Source organism: Trichomycterus rosablanca, chromosome 12, assembly GCF_030014385.1.
Source record: "Trichomycterus rosablanca isolate fTriRos1 chromosome 12, fTriRos1.hap1, whole genome shotgun sequence".
NCBI lineage: Eukaryota > Metazoa > Chordata > Actinopteri > Siluriformes > Trichomycteridae > Trichomycterus > Trichomycterus rosablanca.
Window position 1 is genome coordinate 7,540,916 of NC_085999.1, and position 24,569 is coordinate 7,565,484.

The 24,569-nt window shown below is 40.0% G+C and overlaps 1 protein-coding gene across 1 annotated transcript in view; it reads left to right on the forward strand.

Annotated features, from left to right (window-relative positions):
• Positions 1 to 24,569, forward strand: part of LOC134323848 (FERM, ARHGEF and pleckstrin domain-containing protein 1) — a 67,765-nt gene that overhangs the window by 18,376 nt on the left and 24,820 nt on the right. Inside the window, exons 3-13 of the mRNA XM_063005395.1 lie at positions 14,021 to 14,125; positions 14,748 to 14,790; positions 14,965 to 15,043; positions 15,735 to 15,832; positions 16,151 to 16,265; positions 17,132 to 17,279; positions 18,145 to 18,240; positions 18,468 to 18,634; positions 19,003 to 19,071; positions 21,419 to 21,494; positions 21,606 to 21,762. Coding sequence (XP_062861465.1) covers positions 14,021 to 14,125; positions 14,748 to 14,790; positions 14,965 to 15,043; positions 15,735 to 15,832; positions 16,151 to 16,265; positions 17,132 to 17,279; positions 18,145 to 18,240; positions 18,468 to 18,634; positions 19,003 to 19,071; positions 21,419 to 21,494; positions 21,606 to 21,762 — 1,153 coding nt within the window. The remainder of the gene's footprint in view (positions 1 to 14,020; positions 14,126 to 14,747; positions 14,791 to 14,964; positions 15,044 to 15,734; positions 15,833 to 16,150; positions 16,266 to 17,131; positions 17,280 to 18,144; positions 18,241 to 18,467; positions 18,635 to 19,002; positions 19,072 to 21,418; positions 21,495 to 21,605; positions 21,763 to 24,569) is intronic.

Here is a 24,569-nt window from a genome sequence, read left to right on the forward strand (position 1 = left end):
CTGCTTCTGTCTAGAGCTATAGGTAGAGCTATAGCTGCTTCTTACATACACACTGCTTCTGTCAGGGTTTGGTAGAGCTATAGGTAAAGCTATAGGTAGAGCTACAGCTGCTTCTTACATGGCAGCAGTTATGGTTTTTGTCAGCTCGAGTTCTTTTTGGCAAATCTTTGCTAGTTGCTAGTATCATATTGCAGTTTAGAGGTTTTGTTTTCATGAAGAATTGAAAAAATACTTTTTATTAGGACTATTATTTTAGCATTATTTTAATTATTTATTATAGAATTATTTTAATGTGCTGTTGGCTTATCTGTGCCCTAAGTACTGAGTTAAAACTGCTCTTAAGCTTCATAAATGAAATGCCCAAAGTGAAGTATACCAGGGCCAATCCTGACTTAAAATACTCTATTTTTTACTGCTGGATTCCCAGTCATAGTGGCATAGAAGAAATGAAAAAGCAGATAGCTTGGCGAAGGAAGCGAGAAACAAAGAGATTGCTAGGAGATACATCCCAACAACTGATGCCTACCCAGAAATCAAAGATTACTGCAGAATAACATGGCAAGAAGATTGGTCCAGCTATTCCCAAAACAAACTGCAGGAAATAACTCCCCACATCAATGTTAAACACAACCGAGACTTCTTAAAAACGGCAGGACCAGACAATTATAATCAGGTGCTGAATTGGTCATACTGCCCTCACCCACCTACACCTCCTGGTTGGCGAGCAGGCACCAACCTGTCAATTATGTGCTACAACCCTTACAATTAAACTTTTGTTAGAATGTCCTAGAATTTCAGTCATCAGAGACGACTTTTATAGGGTTGAGAACATGAAAGACTCAAGAAGATTCTTCCAATTAAAATTCTGAACTTTTTTAGACAGACTTGATATGAAACAAATGATCTGAACAAATAATGATGTGCAGTTTCAATATCTTTATATGCTATAAATATAGCCAGTATGTTGCTGATATGGCAATAAACCCAAACAAACAAACAAACAAACTCAATCTTTATTATCGAAATGTACTTTTCTTTTTTATTTAATTTAGTTCTCTAACTCTAATTCTTAAGTTTTCAAACAGAAGTGTCTGCAATGTTTGCACTAGACAAAGACAAACAGCAATTTCATTTGTAGTCAGCTCCTTATACATTAACATTCACAGCGTTTGTCAGATACTTTTACCTAAAGTGAATTACAGTTCCAACTGAATACAAGGTCAGCAATTGGAGGTTCAGAGATTTACCCACTCACAATTGCTGCAAACATTTCTCATGTGGCAAACTTGTCATTAGAATTGCTCAATTTTAGCTTAAAAGATATGTGTAAAAAGAAGCCTGTGATAAAAAATATCTCCAGCCACAAAGCTCAGAATTGATTCCTGGTGTAACATTAATTGAATTTCAAATTGAGCTACCAATGTTTGTTGCCACAAGTTAGAAGCGTATTATTTACATAATTTATATGATTTAGTAGGGGTATCCTCACACCTCCTTGTTTCTACACTCACTGTCTATTTTACTGGCTTCACTTACCATATAGAAGCACTTTATAGTTCTACAATTACTGACTGTAATCCATCTGTTTCTCTACATACTTTGTTACCCCCCTTTCTTGCTGTTCTTCAATGGTCAGGGCTCTCCCAGGACCACCACAGAGCAGGTATTATTTGGATGGTGGATCATTCACAGTACTGCAGTTACACTGACATGGTGGTGGTGTGTTGGTGTGTGTTGTTCTGGTATGAGTGGATCAGACACAGCAGTGCTGATGGAGTTTTTAAACACCTCACTGTCACTGCTGGACAGAGAATAGTCCCCCAGCCAAAAATATCCAGCCAACAGCACCCCGTGAGCAGCGTCCTGTGACCACTGATGAAGGTCTAGAAGATGACCAACTCAAACAGGAGCAATAGATGAGCGATCGTCTCTGACTTCACATCTACAAGGTGGACCAACCAGGTAGGAGTGTCTAATAGAGTGGACAGTGAGTGGACACGGTATTTAAAAACTCAAGCAGCACTGCTGTGTCTGATCCACTCATACCAGCACAACACACACTAACACACCACCACCATGTCAGTATCACTGCAGTGCTGAGAATGATCCACCACCTAAATAATATCTTTTCTGTGGTGGTCCTTTGGGGGTCCTGACCATTGAAGAACAGGGTGAAAGAAGGCTAAAATAGATGGACTGCATTCAGTAATTGTAGAACTAAAAAGTGCTTCTATATGGTAAGTGGAGCTGATAAAATGGACAGTGAGTGTAGAAACAAGGAGGTGGTTTTAATGTTATGGCTGATCAGTGTACAGTATAGTGTATGTATTATGCCTTGTATTATGTGCCATGATGACAGTATACATGTAGTAGTACAATTAACATAGATCTTTTAGTTCCTCCAACATTTCTCCAATGTTCCTAAAATGAGTTAATAGGCAAAGTGTGAAAAATGTTTTATTCTTTATTAGAGCTTAAGGTAAAAATATATCGTTAATTTACCATTTATTATAATATACATATCACATATCACAGTGAATATACACAGACTTACTTAAACTGTGCTTAATAGCATTGCCATATTGAGCCTTAGATGTTCTTTTTTGACTCATTAGGCACATTACAATAAGTCATTAATGCATGTTTCCCCATTTAGATGTAAAAAGGTTTGTTCCTTAAACCCAACATTAAATATCTTGCAAAATATTCCAGCATTTTAGCTTAACACGGCATCAGACAGATTGCTGTAAAACACAGTACCATAGTTCTGAACCGTATGATTACGGTAGAATAGACAAACAGCAGCTGTATGCCTGTTACATTAGCACATGCTGGCTTATGTCAACACTGCAAGCACATACGGCTGTTTGTTCCTCTTATTTTGTGTGTGTGTGTAAGGAAGTGTGTTCGAATGAGCACTGATAGCTGGCTGATAGTATCCTGCCACAGTAATACAAGCTCATTCAGGAACACAGAGCTGTTGTGGGACTGGCCATCTCAAGCTCCATGTGCCAAACAGATGGGGTTCTACTCCACTTTTCTGGATGTAATAATGACTCACGAGTGCATTTGATTTGAGGTAATTATTGAGTTAATGCTGAACAAGTAAATACCCTTGATGTCATCGATCAGCCTCAGCACTGATCCATCTCTAGGGGTTTCAGTAGGTTATAAATGATGCCTTTGCACAGGGTGAACTTGCTCTTATTTAGACCTTAATAGAGAATCAACAGTCCTTCTTTATAAGCAGTGTTTCAAATTCTTATTAAAAACATCTGAGATGGGGTTCATGTGGTGCAGCGGCAAATCACACTAGCACACCAGAGCTGGGATTTTGAATACATTGTATAGAATCTCAGCTCTGCCATCCGGCTGGGCTGGGCGCCAGCATAAACAACGATTGGCTGCTGTTCACAGGGTGGAATAAGCCGGACCAGGATTCTTTATAACTGGTCCAATTACAACCTCTGCTGGCTGATTGATGGTACCTGCGCAGAGTAGAGGAATAATGCTGATCAGGGTGTGCAAAAAGCTGATCCGCACATGAACTCGCCTTGTGCAGATGAAAAGTTGCATTCGGTACTGCTCACGTGTCGGAGGGGGCGTGTGTCAGTTGCGAAGGTCCTCAGTCAGCGGTGGAGAGTAGTATTGGTAGATATGCCGCATCTGCCAGTGGTTTTGTAAATCCTCATTAAGCAGAATGCTTATGCTAAAGGATAATGCTAATTGCTAATTGCCCTTTTGTATTTGCTTATTGAGCAAAGGATAATTTTTTCACCTTTTTGACAAATGCAGCTGCAAGCCTTTACTAAATCAAAATTCATTTACAATAAACACAACCTTATCATAAATATCCTTAAGTTAATAAGTCAATTTTAGCTTAGCATCAGTGAGTATGCTAGTTCCACATTGGTACAAACAAAACATCAATTAAAAAACTCAAGTGTTTACAATATCTAATAGTTTGAGGTTTAGAATGTGACTTATTATGAAACAAAACTTTCATGGCGAATGTGTTTAAAAAGTCATAGGTCTGAAGGAAGCCCAAACATTATCAGTAAGTGTGGAAAAAGTTATGATTCTGGTTTTGTGTGGAAAACATCGTCTGCTTCTCAGTACTGTTTTCAGTAGGACAAACGTTTTGTCATGACAAAGGAGTTTGTATAACTGATCAAAAAAAGCAGCTGGCAACAAGCCCAATGTAGCTGAAGTGATTTCCTCACAGATTTATGTGTGTACACAGTCAAATTAGTTTGCTAACCAGCTAGCCGGGTGAAGTAACGCTAAGGGTGGCCGTCACACAACTTGGATCACATAAAACCCTGTCTGAATAAAGTCAGTCAGATAGATTGTGTTTGAAACATAAAGTTTAAAAATCAAATACAGTAGTCCCTTGACTTACGAATTTAATTGGTTCTGAAGGGCTGTTCTTAAGTCAAAATGTTCGTTAGTTAAACCTATTTTTCCCATAAGAAATAATGTAAATAGAATTAATCCGTGCCAGACCTCCCAAACCCGCCCTTACCTAACCTTTCTAATGCCTTAAATGCTCTTTTTTGTTATAAATACAAGTATATTTTCCCTTAAATCTTAAATTATAGAATAGATATTACTGCAATAAACAATAATAAACAACAATACACAGTAGTACTGTACATAAAACACATCACATCTCAGTACAGTACGTGTGCTGTACCATACACCATAATAAATGTCCTTTTTATATAAAATGTATCTACCAGAAACAACAACTCTCATATTTCTCTATTATTTCCTTCTTTATTTCAATAGTGTTGTATTTTGTAGGTGTAATTGCACGAAAGAAAGAATACTTTACTGAATTCCTTCTTCTCTCTCACTCACTGTCCCCTCTGCCTGATACACAGTGACAGCTACTGGCAGGAGTAATAATACAACAACAAATAGTGATTTTATTTTTCTCACCACTAAGCTTTCTCTGCACCTTCTTTGGGGACATTTTAATATTGAATTTATAAATTTACAAAATAGAAAACACCGAAAAACACTGTCTGATATATATACGTATATATAATAGTATAATATAATAGTATTTATTTATTTAGCCAATCAGCTTCCACAGGGAGTTGTCTAGCAAACTTTCAGTCAACTAATGACTAGGGCTGGGTATCGCCACTAATTTCCGGTTAGATTCGATTCCGATTTACAAGGTCCCGATTCGATTCGATTTTCGATTCAATTTCGATTCAACACATTTAGGCATATTCGAGTTACATTAACAGGTTTTGTTTAAATATGTACAGATGTTCAGAGAATTAATGTGATAATTGTACAAAAAACACTCATTATTAAAAATATTTGTGTATTTTGTTTACATAAATAATTAATCCAAAACAGAAAACAGTAACATTCATTTTTTATTATTATTTTATATGTTTGACACACTACAACATTGTAAATGTAATGTAAACATACACCTGGCTGTTGAACAGCTTATGCCAAGTTTACACTACACGACACTCTGATTAACACCTGGTCGCTGTAATGTTCACACTACACGACTGATCGGCAATGGGGGCTTTTACACTACACCATCTATCACCAGGGGGAATCACAGGCGAGCTTCTGTGGTCTCCAAAACTACGTTTTGTCACGAAAACACACGTGAGAAGTGATGAAAGGTTTAATGATACCACGTCCAAACATGCACATCAACAAGTAGCGAGAGATCAAAGTTTGTGCGCTGATGAAATAAATGAATGAGTGGATTTGGCAACACGAGCAGCATGGCTTGTTCTATAGTGAGTTGGAGGTTAATAAATATTTTGTTTTGTAGAGAACGATCAGGTCAGAAATACTGTAAAACTCGCGTGTGCTGATGTATTCTGATAGAAACTATATTGCGCTCCACCACCTGTTTACAACCTCTCGCCTGTGTTTCCCCTCGCTGTTTCTCACATTGATTGAGAGCCGAGTTTTGATAGCCGAGTTCCTCCCGAATCCAGCACCGACCTGTCGCCGAGCGAAAATCAGTGCAAAAAGTTGTGTAGTGGTCATAACTTGAGCTTCTGCCATGCTAAACTGATGTGCAGGTCAGATCTCGTTGCATGAAAAAACACTGGCTGGTCACGCGAAATTAAAGGGGGTAACAGATTTCCGTGTGCACCGTAAAAAGGGGCGTATTTAAAAGATCGATCTCGCGTTTATATGAATCGATATCGGATCGTTCAAATAAAGATCGATTCGAATCGAAAAATCTATTTTATAAACCCACCCCTACTAATGACAGTAATATACAAGGTCAATGAGTATTTTACTGGGAAATAGCTACAGGCATTCAAAAAGGCACATTTTAAAATGATACAGATCTACTTCCGCCAAAATTGAATCTGTCAGTATAGAGACTGGTACAAAACAAATGTGGAAACAGTTGGTAATGTTTTTATCTCTGGTGTCAGGTGAAAGATGATAGTTGGAAGAGTAAAAGTAAAGTAAAATGCTGCACAGAACTTCATGGTGGATTAACTTGACTCATGCTGTGGTTTAACAACATATTGTTCTGTTTGACAGATGTCGACTTCATCCATTAGTTAGTGAGTTAAAAACATGTCTAAGACACATGATGATTTTTTGAACAGTTGTTGTTTATACTCAGGCAGAGATTTAAATATTCACGATTCCTTTTCTGGCAACAGCTGTTTCTAAGAGGAAGAAAAAACAGTCTGAATAGAATGAAAGTATAGAGCCGTTACTGAGTCTGGACTTTTGGCTTATGCAGTTTTTGCTGTGTGGCTGAGAAATGAGACCTCAAAAATTCCTCCTCAGGCTTGGTCCATGACTGTATTTAACTTTAAACTGAAAGCTATTTTTCAAACAAGCTATTTTCATTTTTCAAACGATTTGTCAAACCTTGTCCTTCCAAGGGACAAGAGCTGCTGTGATTGATATATGACGTCTCTGATAGAATGATCAGTCTGCACATACGTCATTTTTCAATTTGTTGCTGTCTTTGATAGTAAAGTGTTGGTGGGCATGAGGGATAAGATAAGCCATTTCTTATTGGATTTTCTGCTACAGTGCTATTTCATTTAGTTTTTCCACTGACTATGGGTCACTGAGTCTTAATGGAATTGAAGACTTGATTGAGTAACAGTCTCAGGACTCTGTGTGTTTCTGTGTGGGTGGGTGATTAAAGCCTAGTGTATACTATGCAACTTGATCATCACACACTTCTGGTTATTCATTGCTGATGTGGGGCACTTTATTACAGAATTGACCTATGCCTTACAAATGAGCATGAGAACCCAAAGTGAGACTGCTAAAATATTGTGGTCTGAGGCTGGGCAGATGCAGGAAACTGGATAGACTGGTAGTTTAGTATACTGGGCTGTTTGATACATGACACACAAGGTTGCACTTTGAAAGAGCAATAAGAACTTTACAATAAGCACAACCAACTTATCAGAAACTAAACTGGAAAATTTGTTTACCAAGTGTAATAATTCAGCATAAAATATGAGGGTTTTATATTGAGGACATGCTGTATTAAGTTGCACATGGAGAAGAGGAGATACATTATATACATGTTCATCTATAACCGTCTTGATCCTTGATTTTCCTCAATACATTTTTCTTATGTGATCATTTTAATAGATCTTCGTTTATCTGTGCAAAGTAAAGATGAACTAACAGTAGCCGAAACCATGAAGAGCAAAAAATACAACCATTAAACACACTATTAATAATAGCTGTGCACTATAAACAAACAAATGTGAAGACCATACCATGAGCTATTCCGACCTTCCTTTACAAATTAACATGGCACTGGAACTTAACTGGAACTAATTATATAGATCAGTGGTTTGTCTGGTGCAACAAAGGCAAAGTTTATGACCAGTAGGATACTTTCCTCACAGTCAAGCATGGAATTGGGTCAGTGGTGTGGGGATGTTTTTCTTCTGCAAAAATGGGCAGACTTGACTGACTGGCATTATGGATTCACAGAAATACCAAGACATTTTGAAGAGGATTTTTTTGGTGAATATTTGATTTTCTCAGTAAGACTGATTCCAAGTCCATTTCCAAGTCAAACAAAGCTTCAGTCATGGAATATCCTGGGGTGGCCTCCAGATTTAAATCCCATATAAAATCTTTGGTGGGATTTAAAGAAAGCAGTTGCAGCTTGAAAGCTGTCCATCCGACATGAGCTGGAATGGTTGAAAATGCAATAAGAAAGGTGTCAAAAAATGCCCAGGTTGCCTGGCGGGCATAATTGGCGGTGCCTGCAGCAGATACTAATTGGCCATCGTATCTGCAGGGTGGGGCCCGGTCTATGTGTTATGCTGTGTAAGGACCATGATAGGCGAAAGAGACGCCTGTGCAGAATGCAGGGGAGAGAAGAGGAGGGCTGTGCACGTGTCGGAAGAGGCATTTGCAGCGACGTGCTCTCCTCGACTGCACTCGGGTATCCCTCAGCAGCGGAAGACAAATTAACGGGAGGAAAATAAAGGTCATAAAGGCAAAGGGGTTGAGGGTTGAATAACCATAGTTACTCATAGTGTAGTCTCTGTTTACTAGGACTTGTATATTTTTATAGTCTCTGTCACTGACTTCGTATTGTATATTTGTATTTAATTCTAAAAACGTCACCATGATACCTTTTTAAGTTGAACATTTGTGGTTCTGACTGTATATACTTATTCACTGGTGGTTATTGGCCTGTGCCTTTGTACATGTAAGTGTCTGTCCCTTAGACACACCACAGTAGCAGTACTGACCTGCTTAGCCCTGTCCCCATCCCCCCCATTTATCCTTGCTACAATCTGTGACCTACTCAGACAAGCAGTCCTGCCCTTAAGTCTTTTCCATTTGCCTGCATGGTGTGATGAGTCTTGCCGTCTCTTCTTGTCTCTTGCCTCAGGCCGCTGCTCTGTTCTGTCTGGAATCTGCAGCTCATTTTTATATTACAGAGTTGAGTGTTGCACTTGATTGCAGCTCATCAGCCTCTCTGTAAACATTTTGGATGTTTGGGCTCATGAACCTCACTCAGGCTTTCACTGCATTTCTGACTGAACAGTAGCAGAAAAAGATGAAGACTGCTAACCTGGACACAATGGCTTTACTGTTGTCTTATCAGTATATCTGTTTTCAAACACTCACTGATTGAAACTGGTGCTGATGTGCTGGGAGCTGTAGGGATGGTTCAGAGAAAGGATAATGGATGGATAATTAATTTACTGGAGACTGCTGGCACTGCCACCTGAAATGTATTAATGTGATATCCTAAACCTGATATTCTCTTAACATTTGCAGTCAAAGTTATTTATTACGTATTTATTAATTAATATGAGGTTTATGGCCATATATGGATTTATCCAACACTTTGACTATACACCAACTAGGCATAACATTATGACCACTGACAGGTGAAGTGAATAACACTGATTATCTCTTCATCACGGTACCTGTTAGTGGGTGAGATATATTAGGCAGCAAGTGAACATTTTATCCTCAAAGTTGATGTTGGAAGCAGTAAAAATGGGCGAGCGTGAGGATTTGAGCGAGTTTGACAAGGACCAAATTGTGATGGCTAGACGACTGGGTCAGAGCTTCTCCAGAACTGCAGCTCTTGTGGGGTGTTCCCGGTCTGCAGTGGTCAGTATCTATCAAAAGTGGTCCAAGGAAGGAACAGGGGTAAACCGGCGACAGGGTCATGGGCGGCCAAGGCTGACTGATGCACATGGGGAGCGAAGGCTGACCCGTGTGGTCCGATCTAACAGACTAGCTCCTGTAGTTCAAATCCTGAAGAAGTTAATGCTGGTTCTGATAGAAAGGTGTCAGAATACACAGTGCATCACAGTTGCAGGGCTGTTTTGGCAGCAAATGGGGGACCAACATTAGGAAGGTGGTCATAATGTTATGCCTGATTGGTGTATAAAACAGAAGTTATTCAACCAAAACAATTAATTAATGCATCTAACATGTTTTTAAGTAAGTTTACTCATTATTGGTGGTCCTGAATTAATGAATTTAGCAATAGACACAAATTTCCTGTATATTTAGGGTACGTGCACACTGCGTGAGTGTGTCGGTGGGTGCATGTCTGCACTTGTGAGTTAGTGACTGGTGCTTTCTGTTTGCTTGTGACTCTTTAGTAATTGAGTGGGCTGCATGTTAGCTTGGAATCATGTGTTTATGCCTTGTGCTGGGGGAAGAGTGGGTAAAAACATAAGCAGAGAGAGAGAGAGAGAGATGAAGAGGAGAAAGGCGGAGGGAGATGGCTGAGAGGAATGAACAGAGTGTTTTGTGGGAGAAAAACAGAGAGAGGTTCAGAGCAAAAGAGAAGAGGAAAGACTTCATGCTGGTTGAGTTCTGGTTGTGGCACAAAGGCCGGGTTGTGATTCTGGCTGGAGGCCACTGGCTGTCTAATCCTGTGGGATTTTCCCTCGTCAATAATATAGAACAGCTGTGTGTGTGTGTGTGTTTGTGTGTGTTTGTGAGTATGACCCTGTAGATAAATTCTTACTCCCACCTCTTAACTCAAGGTGTGTGAATGAATGTGCATGTAGGTGCATGTTTTATACATGTGAAACAGAGATAGCCAGACTGTGATTTGTCCTCTGCTATAATGAATAGTTTCATTCAGAACATCAGACATCAGCAATTTAAGTGTGTGAGAGTGTTTGAGAGAGAGAAAGAGAAGCGAGCGAGTTTTAGGCCTAAACAGTCTGTAGCCTCCCACTGTCAGGCTTATTCAGGCTTCTCCTGGGCAGGAAGAGAAGGCTAAGTAGGGTGATGGTGGTGAAAAAGGAACCATGGAATTCTCTGTGGATGTAAATGGAATGTTTTGTTGCATTTAAATGCACCAGAGCAGTGGTTTAAAACTCCCTAGCCAGTTTAAATGTGTTTGCGCTTGCTTTTTTTAGCTGGAATATTTTAGACTGGGATGAGATGACGTACTGTGTTTTGCTGTTTTGGGATCTGGTGGGTTATTGTTAACTAATACATAAGACTTTGTGTAGTAAGGATGCAGTTTGTTTTTGCATATAACAACCATTATTAGTCAACGATTAAAAAATAGCAGATTAAAAAGCTTAAAGTTCATTATTTAAATGACATAAATGCATAAAAAAGTTGTACTGTTTGGGTTTGAAACTCCACATGTGGCTGTACACAGCTGGCGCATGCACACTGAGGGTGGGAGTAAGTGTGCTTCAGATCAGCATTCTTACTGTGTACAGACTGTAGCTGCGCTCTCAATGGGAATCAAGCACCAGCTGCAGGCAATACATTTAAATGAAATTTTAATAAGCAGTGTTATACAGACAACTTATTTATTTGTTAACCAGTTAATCATTGACACCCCTGAATTATAGAGAATCAGCTGTATGAATCAGAATTGCATATACACTGATCAGCCATAACTTTAAGACCACCTCCATGTTTCTACACTCACTGTCCATTTTATCAGCTCCACTTACCATATAGAAGCACTTTTTAGTTCTACAATTACTGACTGTAGTACCATCTGTTTCTCTGCATGCTTTGTTAGCCCCCTTTCATGCTGTTCTTCAATGGTCAGGACCACCACAGAGTAGGTATTATTTAGGTGGTGGATCATTCTCAGCACTGCAGTGACACTGACACTGGTGGTGGTGTGTTGGTGTGTGTTGTGCTGGTATGAGTGGATCAGACACAGCAGCGCTGCTGGAGTTTTTAAATATGTCACAGGACGCTGCCCACGGGGCGCTGTTGGCTGGATATTTTTGGTTGGTGGACTATTCTCAGTCCAGCAGTGACAGTGAGGTGTCATACCAGCACAACACACACTAACACACCACCACACACCACTGTCACTGCAGTGCTGAGAATGACCCACCACCCAAATAATACCTGCTCTGTAGTGCTCCTGGGAAAGCCCTGACCATTAAAGAGCAGTGTGAAAGGGGGCTAACAAAGCATGCAGAGAAACAGATAGACTACTGTCAGTAATTGTAGAACTACAAAGTGGCTTCTATGTGGTAAGTGGAGCTGATAAAATGGACAGTGTGTGTGGAAACAAGGAGGTGGTTTTAATGTTGTGGCTGATTGATGTAACTTCAGCTGTATTCGCCAGTTTTCGGCTGTTAGTAGCTCTCTACGATATGCAGATAATGCTATATACAGACCAAACAATATACAGGTTATTTACATGCTAAACTAAAATCTACAGTGCCTTGCAAAAGTATTCACCCCCCTGGGCATTTTTCGTGTTTTGTCGGCTCACAATGTGAAATTAAAATGGATTGTTTGAGGGTTTGCATCATTTCATTTACAGAACAGGCCTACAACTTCGAAGCTGTGAATTTTTTTTATTGTGAAGCAAACAACAAATAGGACAAAATAACAGAAAACTTCAATGTGCATAACTATTCACCCCCCTAATGTCAGTACTTTGTAGAGCCACCTTTTGCAGCAATTATAGCTGCAAGTCGCTTTGGATAAGTCTGTATGAGTTTGCCACATCTAGCCACTGGGATTTTTGCCCATTCCTCAAGGCAAAACTGCTCCAGCTCTTTCAAGCTGGATGGTTTCCGCTGGTGAACAGCAATCTTCAAGTCTGACCACAGATTCTCAATTGGATTGAGGTCTGGACTTTGACTAGGCCATTCCAACACATTTAAATGTTTCGCCTTAAACCACTCGAGTGTTGCTTTTGCAGTATGCTTAGGGTCATTGTCCTGCTGAAAGGTAAACCTCCGTCCCAGTCTCAAATCACTGGCAGACTGAAACAGGTTTTGCTCAAGAATATCCCTGTATTTAGCACCATCCATCTTTCCCTCGATTCTGACCAGTTTCCCAGTCCCTGCTGCTGAGAGACATCCCCACAACATGATGCTGCCACCACCATGTTTCACTGTGGGAATGGTGTTCTTGGGGTGATGAGATGTGTTGGGTTTGCGCCAGACATAGCGTTTTCCTTGGTGGCCAAAAAGTTCAATTTTAGTCTCATCTGACCAGAGCACCTTTCTCCATACATTTGGGGAGTCTTTCACATGCTTTTTGGCAAACCTAAAACATTCTTTCCTATTTTTATCTTTAAGTAATGGCTTTTTTCTGGCCATCCTGCCATAAAGCCCAGCTCTGTGGAGTGTACGGCTTATTGTGGTCCTGTGGACAGATACTCCATTCTCTGCCGTGGAACTCTGCAGCTCTTTCAGGGTTACCTGTGGTCTCTGTGCTGCCTCTCTGATTATTGCCCTCCTTGCCCGGTCTGTGAGTTGTGGTGGACGGCCCCCTCTTGGCAGATTTGTTGTGGTACCATGTTCTTTCCATTTGATGATGATGGATTTGATTGTGCTTCGGGGGATCATCAAAGATTTGGACATTTTTCTATAACCCAACTCTGACTTGTACTTCTCAAAAACTTTATCCCTGACTTGTTTGGAGAGCTCCTTGGTCTTCATGGTTTTGTTTGGTTAGTGGTGCCTCTTGCTTAGTGGTATTGCAGCCTCTGGGGCCTTTCAGAAAAGGTGTATATATACTGACAGTTCATGTGACACTTTTATATATATATATATATTCTTTTCTTATTTCACTTCACCAACTTAAATTACTTTGTGCAGATCTATTACATAAAAGTCAGATTAAAAAAACATTTAAATTACAGGCTGTAATTTAACAAAAGAGGTAAAAAGCCAAGGCGGTGAATACTTTTGCAAGGCACTGTATGTCTATACAAAAACAGAAAAATAACATGAGATAAATAATACAAATTAAAAATATAAAAAACTTTGTTTCAGCCACCAACAGTTATATGAAATATAATAAATACTTCTCACATTGTGGCCACAGGTTTGGTACAAAGTGAGGGCAATAAAGACTTTTGTGTTAAGGAACTCCAGTGGTCTGCCCTCAATCCCATTAAAAACACTTTAGATGAATTGATTGTGAGCCATCGATTTCAATCTAACTTTAAATTTTGTTTAAATTAAATTTAAATTTTTGTAAAAAAAAAAGCAGAGAAGAATGTTCATCTGACCTTTTTGTGTTATCTTTGCAGCCACGAGCCACTGGCAAGGTACTGTTTGAGATGGTCTGTTCTCACCTTAACCTGATGGAGGGAGATTATTTTGGACTGGAATATCAGGATCAACACAAGATGATGGTAAGACTAATACTTAAATCTGCTAAACTTAGTCTTGCAACTTAAAATTATAGGTTTTGTGTGGCACACTGGTAGTACCTACCAAAAGTGGTCCAAGGTAGGACAACTGGTGAACCAGCGACATGGTCTTGGGCACCCAAGGCAAGGCTCATGGATGTGCATAGCGAAGAAAGCCTAGCTTAGTTAATTTGCACAGAGCTACTCTAGCTCTTAAAGTTCATGCTGGCTATACTAAAAAGCTGTCAGAAAATACAGTTAGTCACAGCTTGCAGCAATGCTGTAGACAGTTCATATTGCCGATGTTGACCTCTGTCCACTGCCAAAAGTGCCATTAATGGGCACACAGGTAACAGAACTGAAGTATGAAGTAATGGAAGAAGGTGGTCTGGTTGCATTCATAACATTTTATTTTATATCACGTGGACAGCCGGGTTAGTGGCACCAGGATGCTCTATAGGAGGAAGGCATTGTGTAGCTCTGAATGTTCTTTTGTGAAACACTTGGGTCCTACATTCATGTGGATGTTAGTTTGACTTCTGCTTTATTAGGCAGAGGTTTTTAATATTATGGCCTTTAAATTTTTCCCTGCATTTAATTCTAATGTTTCATCTGTGTGTGACAGATTTGGCTGGATCTACTGAAGCCCATCATGAAGCAGATTAAACGTAAGAGCACTTATGGTTTTGTATTTGTGCATTTCTTTTTACCAGTTTTAAAGACAAAACTATAAAAATATGAATTATTTTTATGAATTGATATTTTGCATGCTTCTTTAGTGCTTGGATCATCTAACTGATTTAGATATTTATTTATTTATTTATTTCTGACTGTGTGTTAAGGTCCCAAACATACAGTCCTGCGATTTGTGGTGAAGTTTTTTCCTCCTGATCATGCTCAGCTGATGGAAGAGTTGACCAGGTAAGAATCAAATGACCGCTTGATTTCATAATATGTATGGGTGGGCAGTAAAGCTAAAATCCCAGTAACTGTATATGTAATTTTATAGCACTAAACCAATGTACACTGTCCAATTTATTAGGAACACTCTACTGGGTAGGACCTCATGTTTGCTCTCAGGATTTTTCCAGCGTCTTATTAAAAAAAAAAAAAAAAAAATACCTTTGAGATTTTGGTCAATGTTGACATTATGGCATCACCTGATTGCACAGTTGAGCTGATTGTTTTTATTACCACCAGTGGCCTTATATCAAAGGTGCTCTGTTTGGTTCAGATCTGGTGACTGGGAAGCTTATTGAAGTACACTAAACTCATTGTCAAGGTTTTGAAACCAGTGTAAAAGGACTTGAGGGTCTCCTGGTGTTGGAGTGAATTGTAATTAGCAATTCAGTTAATTTTAAATGTATTCAGTTGGGCTAAGTACACATACTTTTGACCATATAGTGTAATTACTAGCAACAACAGTCCCGCCTTTGTTGTGTTCTTGTGCTGGTACCAAGAATGTTAGAAATTTGACTGATATTGACATTGTCTATCTATATTTGAATGGGGCCGAATATATCAGACACGCTGATTCAATACAGATTAACTTTTTCGGGAAGTTCCTTTACATGTTTCCATTTATAACCATTGACTGTGTTTTTTTCTCCAGGTACTTGTTTGCTCTTCAGATCAGACAGGATTTGGCCAGCGGTCGTCTCACCTGCACAGACAGCAGTGCCGCCCTGCTGGTCTCCCATATCATCCAATGTGAGCATCCAAATTTGCATTTCTATGCTTGTTTAAATGGCTTTGGGTTGTGCCTGTGTTACAGATGTTTATTGAACACAGTATCTAAGCTAGTATTACAGTAATACAAATGCTGTCTATTAAACAGGAAGGACACAACAATATGGAATAATAGAATCACACAGGACTTGTTCTTTTTATTTGTAGTGTTTGCTGCCTTATTTATACTCATGAAAAACAGGCCCTCCCCATGACTCTTCCGTTCTCACACTGTGTATGCTTGTTTACCTCTGTCCTACCTTTTTACTTTCTTTTATCACTCTGTGTTTTGACTTTTAGCTGAGATTGGAGATTTTGAGGAGACTCAGAGCAGGCAACACCTCCTCAATAATAACTACATTCCTGATCAGATGGCTCTCATGGACAAGATCATGGAGTTCCACCGTAAACACGTGTGAGTACATCATGCCACCGTGGATCCATTTAAAAATACACTATATAGTTAAAAGTATTCTGTTTACACATATGCCCCTATGTTCTTTGATTTGAACCCTCCTATGTGATTGGTCTAAAAAGAATGTGGCTGCTTGCATTATTTCCTGAAGCTGCCAGGCTGGTTCTGGATTCTTTGTTATGATGACTTTGTTTGTTCACTCACAAACACACAAACATGGAACTATAACAGCTTCATGCTACTGGAAAGTCTTTCTTCAGTATTGTAGTATTCCTATGGGAATGTATGCCCATTCATTTAAAAAAAGCATGTGAAAGGTTACTTGCTGGTGAATCAGATTAAGGTCAGGACCATGTGCAGGCCGCTCCAGTTTTTTAACATCAAACTTCTCTTTATAGATTTTGTTTAGTGATGGGTGTGGCTGAAACACCTGAACTCAGCAAGTGCATTAAACACTTGAATGGTCTGTTCAACCATTTGAGTTTAAATACTTGGGGAAAAATAAGCTGTATTCAAATAATCTTGTTTGGACGCTATCTGCTCCTTGGTTGACGTGTGTTAAACTCAAAAATACTGGTAGACGACACTGTTATTTTAAGAAAACAGCCTTTCTAATCTATATGTCAACTTGAAGCTAGCAGGTGAAAAATCATCCATGAAATAGTAAAAATACTGTGTGCACTAGTAAAAAAATTTTATTGTTTCTTGTTGGTATAGCCCCATGAAACGTAAAAATGTAATTTTTTAAACATTATTCTCCTGGTGAGACCATTAAATGATTAAGCACAATTTCATAAAAATGGAGCTTCAGTGATGTGTGTAATTTTGGCTAGACTGATTTCTTTGTGTGTTTGCATTTCTCATAGTGGTCACACTCCAGCAGAGTCAGATTACCAGTTATTGGAAGTGGCACGTCGACTAGAGATGTATGGCATTAGACTCCATCCAGCTAAAGACAGAGAGGGGACCAAACTCAGCCTCGCTGTGGCACACACAGGAGTGCTGGTCTTTCAGGTAGATAATGCAAACATACAGACTCTTTACTGGACATATGTACATTTAAGACATGCACACCCTGACTGTAGAAGTCCACAGTAACAAGTAGCAAAAATAAAAAAACATTTTCTATATTTTTAAGCAATACTGAAAACCTAAAAACATCCCAATGTCTAAATGTATGTAAACGCAACAATTAGTGATTTTGTTAATGGGCAATGCAAAACAAACCCCCCAAAAACGGAATAGTTTGGACCTGAAAATGGGTCCTGAGTACATTCTGGGTGGTCACAGGCATGTAAATTTAGGGATACCTGACTTGGCACAGTTTTTATGCAGGAGGCACTTCCTGATGCAACCCTTCTATTTTTATTTAGTCATGGGCTCCACAGTGAGAGTGCACTGGCAAGCATACCTCCCAGTAGTTAGGCTGTTTCGACCCCATCCCAATGCCTGACCGGCCAGTAGCTCTACTGAGATTCTAACCCTGGATCCCAGGCTCTAAGCAGCAGTGGACGGACGAGTTTACTTTGCCACTGTGCCACCAGGGTATCACAGACATGTAAAAAAACAAGCAAAAGGATTCTGATATGTTACAAAAAATGTACAATTATTATGTAAATGTCAAAAGTCAATATCTGCACAATCAAATTCCGTTTATTTTATTCAATAAAATACTTCTGTTTGGTAATTAAAAAGGTAGGTTTAATTTTTTAAAGAAAATAAATTGTAGTAGCATTTGGTAATGGCCAAATGTGTAAGCAGTACCGTATATATCCTTACACATCAATGTGTTTTTTATTAAATGTATATATTATAATAACTAGTATTACAATACACATGTTTGGGGAATTTTAAACATATGTGTTTTGTTTTTATGCAGGGTCATACCAAGATCAATGCTTTTAACTGGTCTAAAATACGCAAACTCAGCTTCAAGAGGAAGAGGTTTCTCATCAAACTCAGAGCTGACCTCAATGTAAGACTTTTCAGTGTGAACATTTATGTTGTTTGTTTTATCATTTTGGTAATTTTGTCATAATTTGAGCTCAATAGACAGAAGTTAAATGGTACTAGGTTTTATTTCAGTATTAGCAATACACAGATTCATTATTACAGTTTCATCTGTAATGTATTGAATGTTAAATGTATGCTGAGATCTTTAAGTGTATTGTCTGAGCAGAGCAAATGTTTGTGACTCTGCAGCAAAGTGCATATCAGGACACACTGGAGTTTGTAATGGCCAGTCGGGACTGCTGTAAAATCTTTTGGAAGATATGTGTGGAGTACCATGCCTTCTTCAGGCTCTTTGAGGAACCCAAGCCCAAACCCAAACCTGTGCTCTTCAGCAGAGGGTCATCCTTCAGGTTCAGGTGTGTGTGTCTGGCTATGTGTGTTGCTTGTATAGCTGGCACTTATTGTGCAGGTTTGTCTGTGGGTGCATTTTCTGTGCGTTTTATTTAATAAATAAATGGGGCCACAGTAAACAAAAAAAATGATCATTTATTCTTCTTTTTACATGTAAACCATAAGCTTGTGTTTTACATTTTTCATTTGTTTACAATTGTTGTATTTCCTCCATTTATTTATTATATTTCTTTATTAATAGTAAGATTATTTAATAGGAATAACAAAAAGATGTATATTATATTTTGTCCACTATGGTCTGTTTAGACAACTTTTCTGTGTTTTTTTTTTTTTTTTTTTTTTCTTTAACTGTGATACTTCCTCTGTCTTCTAGTGGTCGGACCCAGAAGCAGGTGATAGATTATGTGAAGGACACCGAGTTTAAGAAGCAACCTTTCTACAGGTGAGAAGTCAAGCGTTACATTAGCCATTACCTGCTGTCTGTGCCTGCTGTGTGTTTGAGTGAGAGAGAGATCACTGTTTGAGAGATCGTCATACGTGAGATGTTTTTTGTAAAGGATTACTGTTTATGGTAAGGGTTAGCCATAGGGTTAGGGTTAAGCCATAACCTGCTGTCTGTGCCTGCTTGCTCCATAAATTTTCTTCTGGGGTGTTGCACATGTTCAGCTGAGTTTAGATCTTGATACATCATTTGTGTGAGGCTGAGATATCACTGCTTATGAAAAAGGTGTGTGTGCTTAAGTAAGAGAGGGATCACTAAGAGATACGTGAGATGCTTTGTGTAACGGATTACTGTTTAGGTTTAGGGTTAGCCATAGGGTTAGGGTTAAGCCATAACTTTCTGTCTGTGCCTGTTTGCTCCATATAGTCTGTTCTGAGGTGTTACACATGTTCAGTTGAGTTTATATCTTGATACATCATTTGTGTGAGGCTGAGATATCACTGCTTATGAAAAAGGTGTGTGTGCTTAAGTAAGAGAGGGATCACTAAGAGATACGTGAGATGCTTTGTGTAACGGATTACTGTTTAGGGTTAGGGTTAGCCATAGGGTTAGGGTTAAGCCATAACTTTCTGTCTGTGCCTGTTTGCTCCATATAGTCTGTTCTGAGGTGTTACACATGTTCAGTTGAGTTTATATCTTGATACATCATTTATGAGAGATCACTGCTTATGGAAGACGTGTCTGTGTGTGTTTGGGTAAGAGAGAGATTACTATATGTAAGAGATCTTTGCGTGTTGGAGATCGCCATACGTGAGATGCTTTGTGTAAAGGATTACTGTTTACGAGATTAGAGTGAGAGATCACTGTTTGCGATTAATGTTAGAGATCCCTTTGAGAGATTACTGTGAGAGATCTCTGTGTAATTCCTTAACCAAGCTTTGGTTTTTTTGAAGTTTGCTTGGAATTATAGTCTTCTTGTAAGCCCAGTTATCAAAAAGGGTGAAATTCACCACAAATGGCATATAGTTCCTTCTCAGAATGCCTTGGTATTTCTGCGAATCCATGATGCCAGTCAGACTGTTAATATTGCCAGTTAATACAGCAAAAAAAACTTCCCCATGTCATTACTGACCCACCCCCATGCTTGACTGTGAGAACTGTATTCTTCTGTAATGCCATGTTCACACTACACAACTTTCCAAGTCGTCAGGTCGCTGTACAGTTCACACTACACGACTGGATCTCTTGTTTTCGGGAGTCTTTCAAGTCGGTGTGGCTTTCACACTACACGACTGATCGACGATAGGGAATTTCACACTACACCACCTATCACCAACTGGAATCGCAGGCGAGCTTCTCTGGTCTCCCAAACTACGTTTTGTCACGAAAACAAACATGAGAAGTGATGAAAGGTTTAATAATACCACGGCCAAAAATGCACGATAATAAGTAGCGGGTGAGCGAAGTTTGTGCGCTGATGAGAAAAAATAAATGAATCTGAGTGGATTTGGCTACAGGAACAGCATGGATTGTCTGTACTGTACCGAGTTGGAGGTTAATAAATATTTTTTGCAATGCAACAGTGTTTTGTTTTGTAGAGAACGATAAGGTCAGAAATACTGTAAAACTTGTGTGTGTACCTGTGTATTCTGATATAAACTATATTATGCCCGTCCCACCTTTTTATAACTCCTCCCCTGTGTTTCCCCTCACACCGTAACTTGCATTCACATTGGCTGTTCGACATAGCACTCATTGCCAGTTGTGCGACTCAGATCCAGATATTTGACATGCTAGAAATCTCTCTTTGGTCGCCGAGCCGCTCGGATCGAGTTGTTGAGTAGTTCACACACAGCGATCGAGTGCCGAGTTTCCATCGCCGAGCGAACACGGAGTTGCTCCCGAGCCGGCAAATCTAGCGCCGACCAGTCGGCGAGCGAAAATCAGGGCAAAAATCGTGTAGTGTGAACTAGGCATTACATAGAATAAAAAGAAAGTTCATAAGTGCTTGAATAGTGCTGCAGATTAATACACAGTCTCACCACCGTGGAGAGCTCAAGCTCACAAGTCACAAGTATTTTGTTAATAATTCACCCAAAGGGTATGTGATGCTTAAATAGCTTTTTGTGTGAACCCCACAGACAAAACTATCCAAAGAATGTTTTACAGCCAAAATGTTATACCTGCAGCTAATGCCATATGGCCAATCAGACTGCATTTCTTCCAAACATGCCACTGTGAACAAGCTTTGCAATGGAAACCAAGATTATTGCTTCATTTCTTAGTGTTTTTGTTTTAACAAATATTATTTTTTAAATTTATGTTTGCATGTGTTTCTGTCCTGTAGGAAACACAGTAAGGTACAGTTCAACAGCAGTCTGTCTCCACTGCCTTCTCCTGTACACGCCCAAGTGCCAAAACAAGTATGTTCTCTGTCTCCTCCTCTCTTGTTTTTTGTTCCAGTCACATGTGTATTTGTATTGTTCTTCAGCCTCTTTGTTCTCTGATCTGTTGCTCTGCTCTTTCTCTTTCAGGCTGAGGGGCGAAGCTGGAAGGAGTCTGCGCTGGTAAGCTCGGAGGACTCGGCCCCGTTGCGGAGTCATGGCAGCCCACCCTCATCGTTTCAGCAGAGCGATGGCGTGTTATCTGAAGAGTGTGTCAGGCAGCCGGGTGGCGATCTCAGCACTGCAGGTGTCGCGTCCCGTGCAACCAAAGGCAGCAGCTCTTCGATCCCATATATTGACTGCAGCGATGCAGAGATTAGTGAGGTGGAGGTCAGAGGTCGAGTCAGCAGGTCACACTCCCGTGCACGTCACAGGCGCGGCTCTGGTGGTCGAGGGTCGACAAATAGTAGCCCTGGCGATGTTAGACGTGACGAGTCTCCGCCATTATCCCATGTTGCTCAGACTCCGCCTTCTCACTATCCCAGCCCCACCCAACCCTCAAGCCCTGCCTCTTATAGTCAGAATTATGATGTTTATGAGTGGTCACTTTCTGGGGGTGGGGCTTCTGTACGAGGAATACTCCACAGCACGTTATTGGATGAGCTGGCCTCACGCAGCCCTGGCCCCACATGCCACCTGCCTGGCACCAGGAGCCTGACCTCAAGCCCTGCTCTGTTTTCATTTCATAGAACTGGCTCGCTTAGTCACGCCCGGATGAACGGCCATGGGCTGCGTGAAGGTACAGAAGGCTTGGCCAGCACTGGGCGCAGCTTTAGTCTGAGGTCAGCTCCTCAGGAGGAAAAGAGCACGCTCTTCAGCAGCTGCTCTCCCATCCTGAATCGATCCGGAAATGTAGGGAAATATCAGAATCCGGGTAACCGCTCTGAGACGGACCCACTGATCCTGAGCCAACCACGTCCCATTCTGTCTCTAGCTGAAAGAATGGGTGCTCTCGAGCGCCGCATGGTGGCCAATGGGCTTTCTGCTCCTGGCCTGCCAAAATCTAGCTCTCCACATCGTCGTCACAGTGCCATGCAGATGATCGATGGCTCGACCAGCAGTGGTACAGACACAAGTGACTCGGAGGAGATGGAGTCCTCAGGCTCATACTGCCAGTCGGTAGGGTTTGTAAACCCTGCTGCGCATAGCTCCTCCCCTGTTACTGGCCTACCCAGAAACAAGCTGTCGTTTGGCAGCCTGCAGTTGGATGAGGATCCTGATGGAGGGGGTGTGGATTTCAGTGATGAAGAGGGTTTAGCTGTTAGTTAAGGCAGTGCAGTGAGTTCAGAGGTTTAGTCAGTAATGTGTGGTCCAGAGCTCTGGGAGGAGCGGTCCTGCTTGGCATGACCTTTGAGAATGGAATTTGGCAGAGAGTGTACGCGTATGAGGCGAACAGTCTATACTGGTGATGAATGCTGCAAAGGCATCAGTGTAGTAAAATATGGCTCTTGATTGTCGTTCTGTAATTATAGTAAATCTCTCTATTTGCAAAGAGGCGACTCATTGTACTTAGTGCCAAGTCCTTTGCTGGACCTTTTACTAACACTGTAGATAAGTGAATTATCTGGATTTGACAGAGTGCTGGTGAGTGAAGCCAGACTTCCGTGTTTTTAGAAAGCCAAGCTAGGTTAATACAGGCTTCTGCTGGACTTGCAATAGTCTCAGAGACCTCACTGTATTTTCATTAGCAAAACTATAACTAATTTGACTTTAAACTAAAAATGCACATCTGATTTAAGTCTATTTAAATTTAGAATAATTTAAAGAATCAATTTTTAAGTGTAATTGAGGCACTTAGCTTTTTGTAATTATTGTAGTACTTCTTAGAATCATAAATTAGGTTGTGTTTAGCTAATTAAAAGAAGAAATGTGTTTACTGTGGCATAAACATTTGTATTGTAATGACTGTAGCGATACGTTTTGTATAAAATTAACATTTGTAATGTTGGATTGAATAGCAAATCGACATGTAGCTTCTTTTTCTGCTTATTTGTAATAATATATAGAACATTTTCTATGTAAGTCGCACCCAGATAAAAAAAAAAAGACCTATTTAGTCTGTTTGTGGTGCAGCCAAACTTGCACTAGATAGTTAGTAATTGTGTATGTTTATTGGTTACTTTGTCCTTGTAAGTCCTTATAAGTGTTATTTGGCAGTGATTGTGCAGAACTGTCCTTTGATGTATCATTCACTGGTGTGTTTGGCATCAGCGTACATCATAACTCTGATGTAGACTGTGGTCATTTATCTAGAGCAGGGGTTTTCAACCTTTTTGGACATGAGCCCACTTTCGTGTGCCGACCTCTAACTTGCCCCCCCCCCCCCCCCCCCGAACCCTTGCACAGAAACTGTGCGAAAGCTCTTGACAAGCAAAAATAATATAATGCGATGCAACTTTTCTGATTGAAATATTTACTTATAAAAGATAATACAGCCATAGTCGTAAATTGTAAGCGGTACTTGTTTTGATGTAGATGAGAGCAGAAAACGTTACTTCACAGACCCAAGTAAAGGCAAAAGTACAACAATGCTAAGTTTGCTGGTTCATAATACTGTGCTTTGACTGACCGAAAACTCAGGTGAGATAACTTTTAGCTGCATGGGCAGAACGAGTCTGAGCTGTCACCCTGTGGTAATGACCAGTTTAATTAAGCGTCCCACCTGTAAGGAAAGCGAGTCACACAAAATGTTCCAGTAGCTGGTGTTTATTTAAAACCACATAATTCATTAATAACAGTAAAAACTGAGAGATGACAGAAGAGAAACCTACGAATCGATAAACCTACGAATCGATGAACCGACTCCTGAATCACTTATAGCGATGTGTGAACAGAGCATCTCCCACTATACACCTCTCTTAAAGACACACAACCACCCATGTCCTATAACCCATGTCGTTGCTTTTGTTACCGATTTATCTTCACTGTTAGCCCTATTTTAAAGTTGTTGTTTTTTTTTCAGACTGAACTGGATAACAGTAAACATGTGTGGTCAGTGAGACTAATCAAATATGTCTCCTGTGGATGAAAAATGAATTGCTTTAGCTTTAGAAG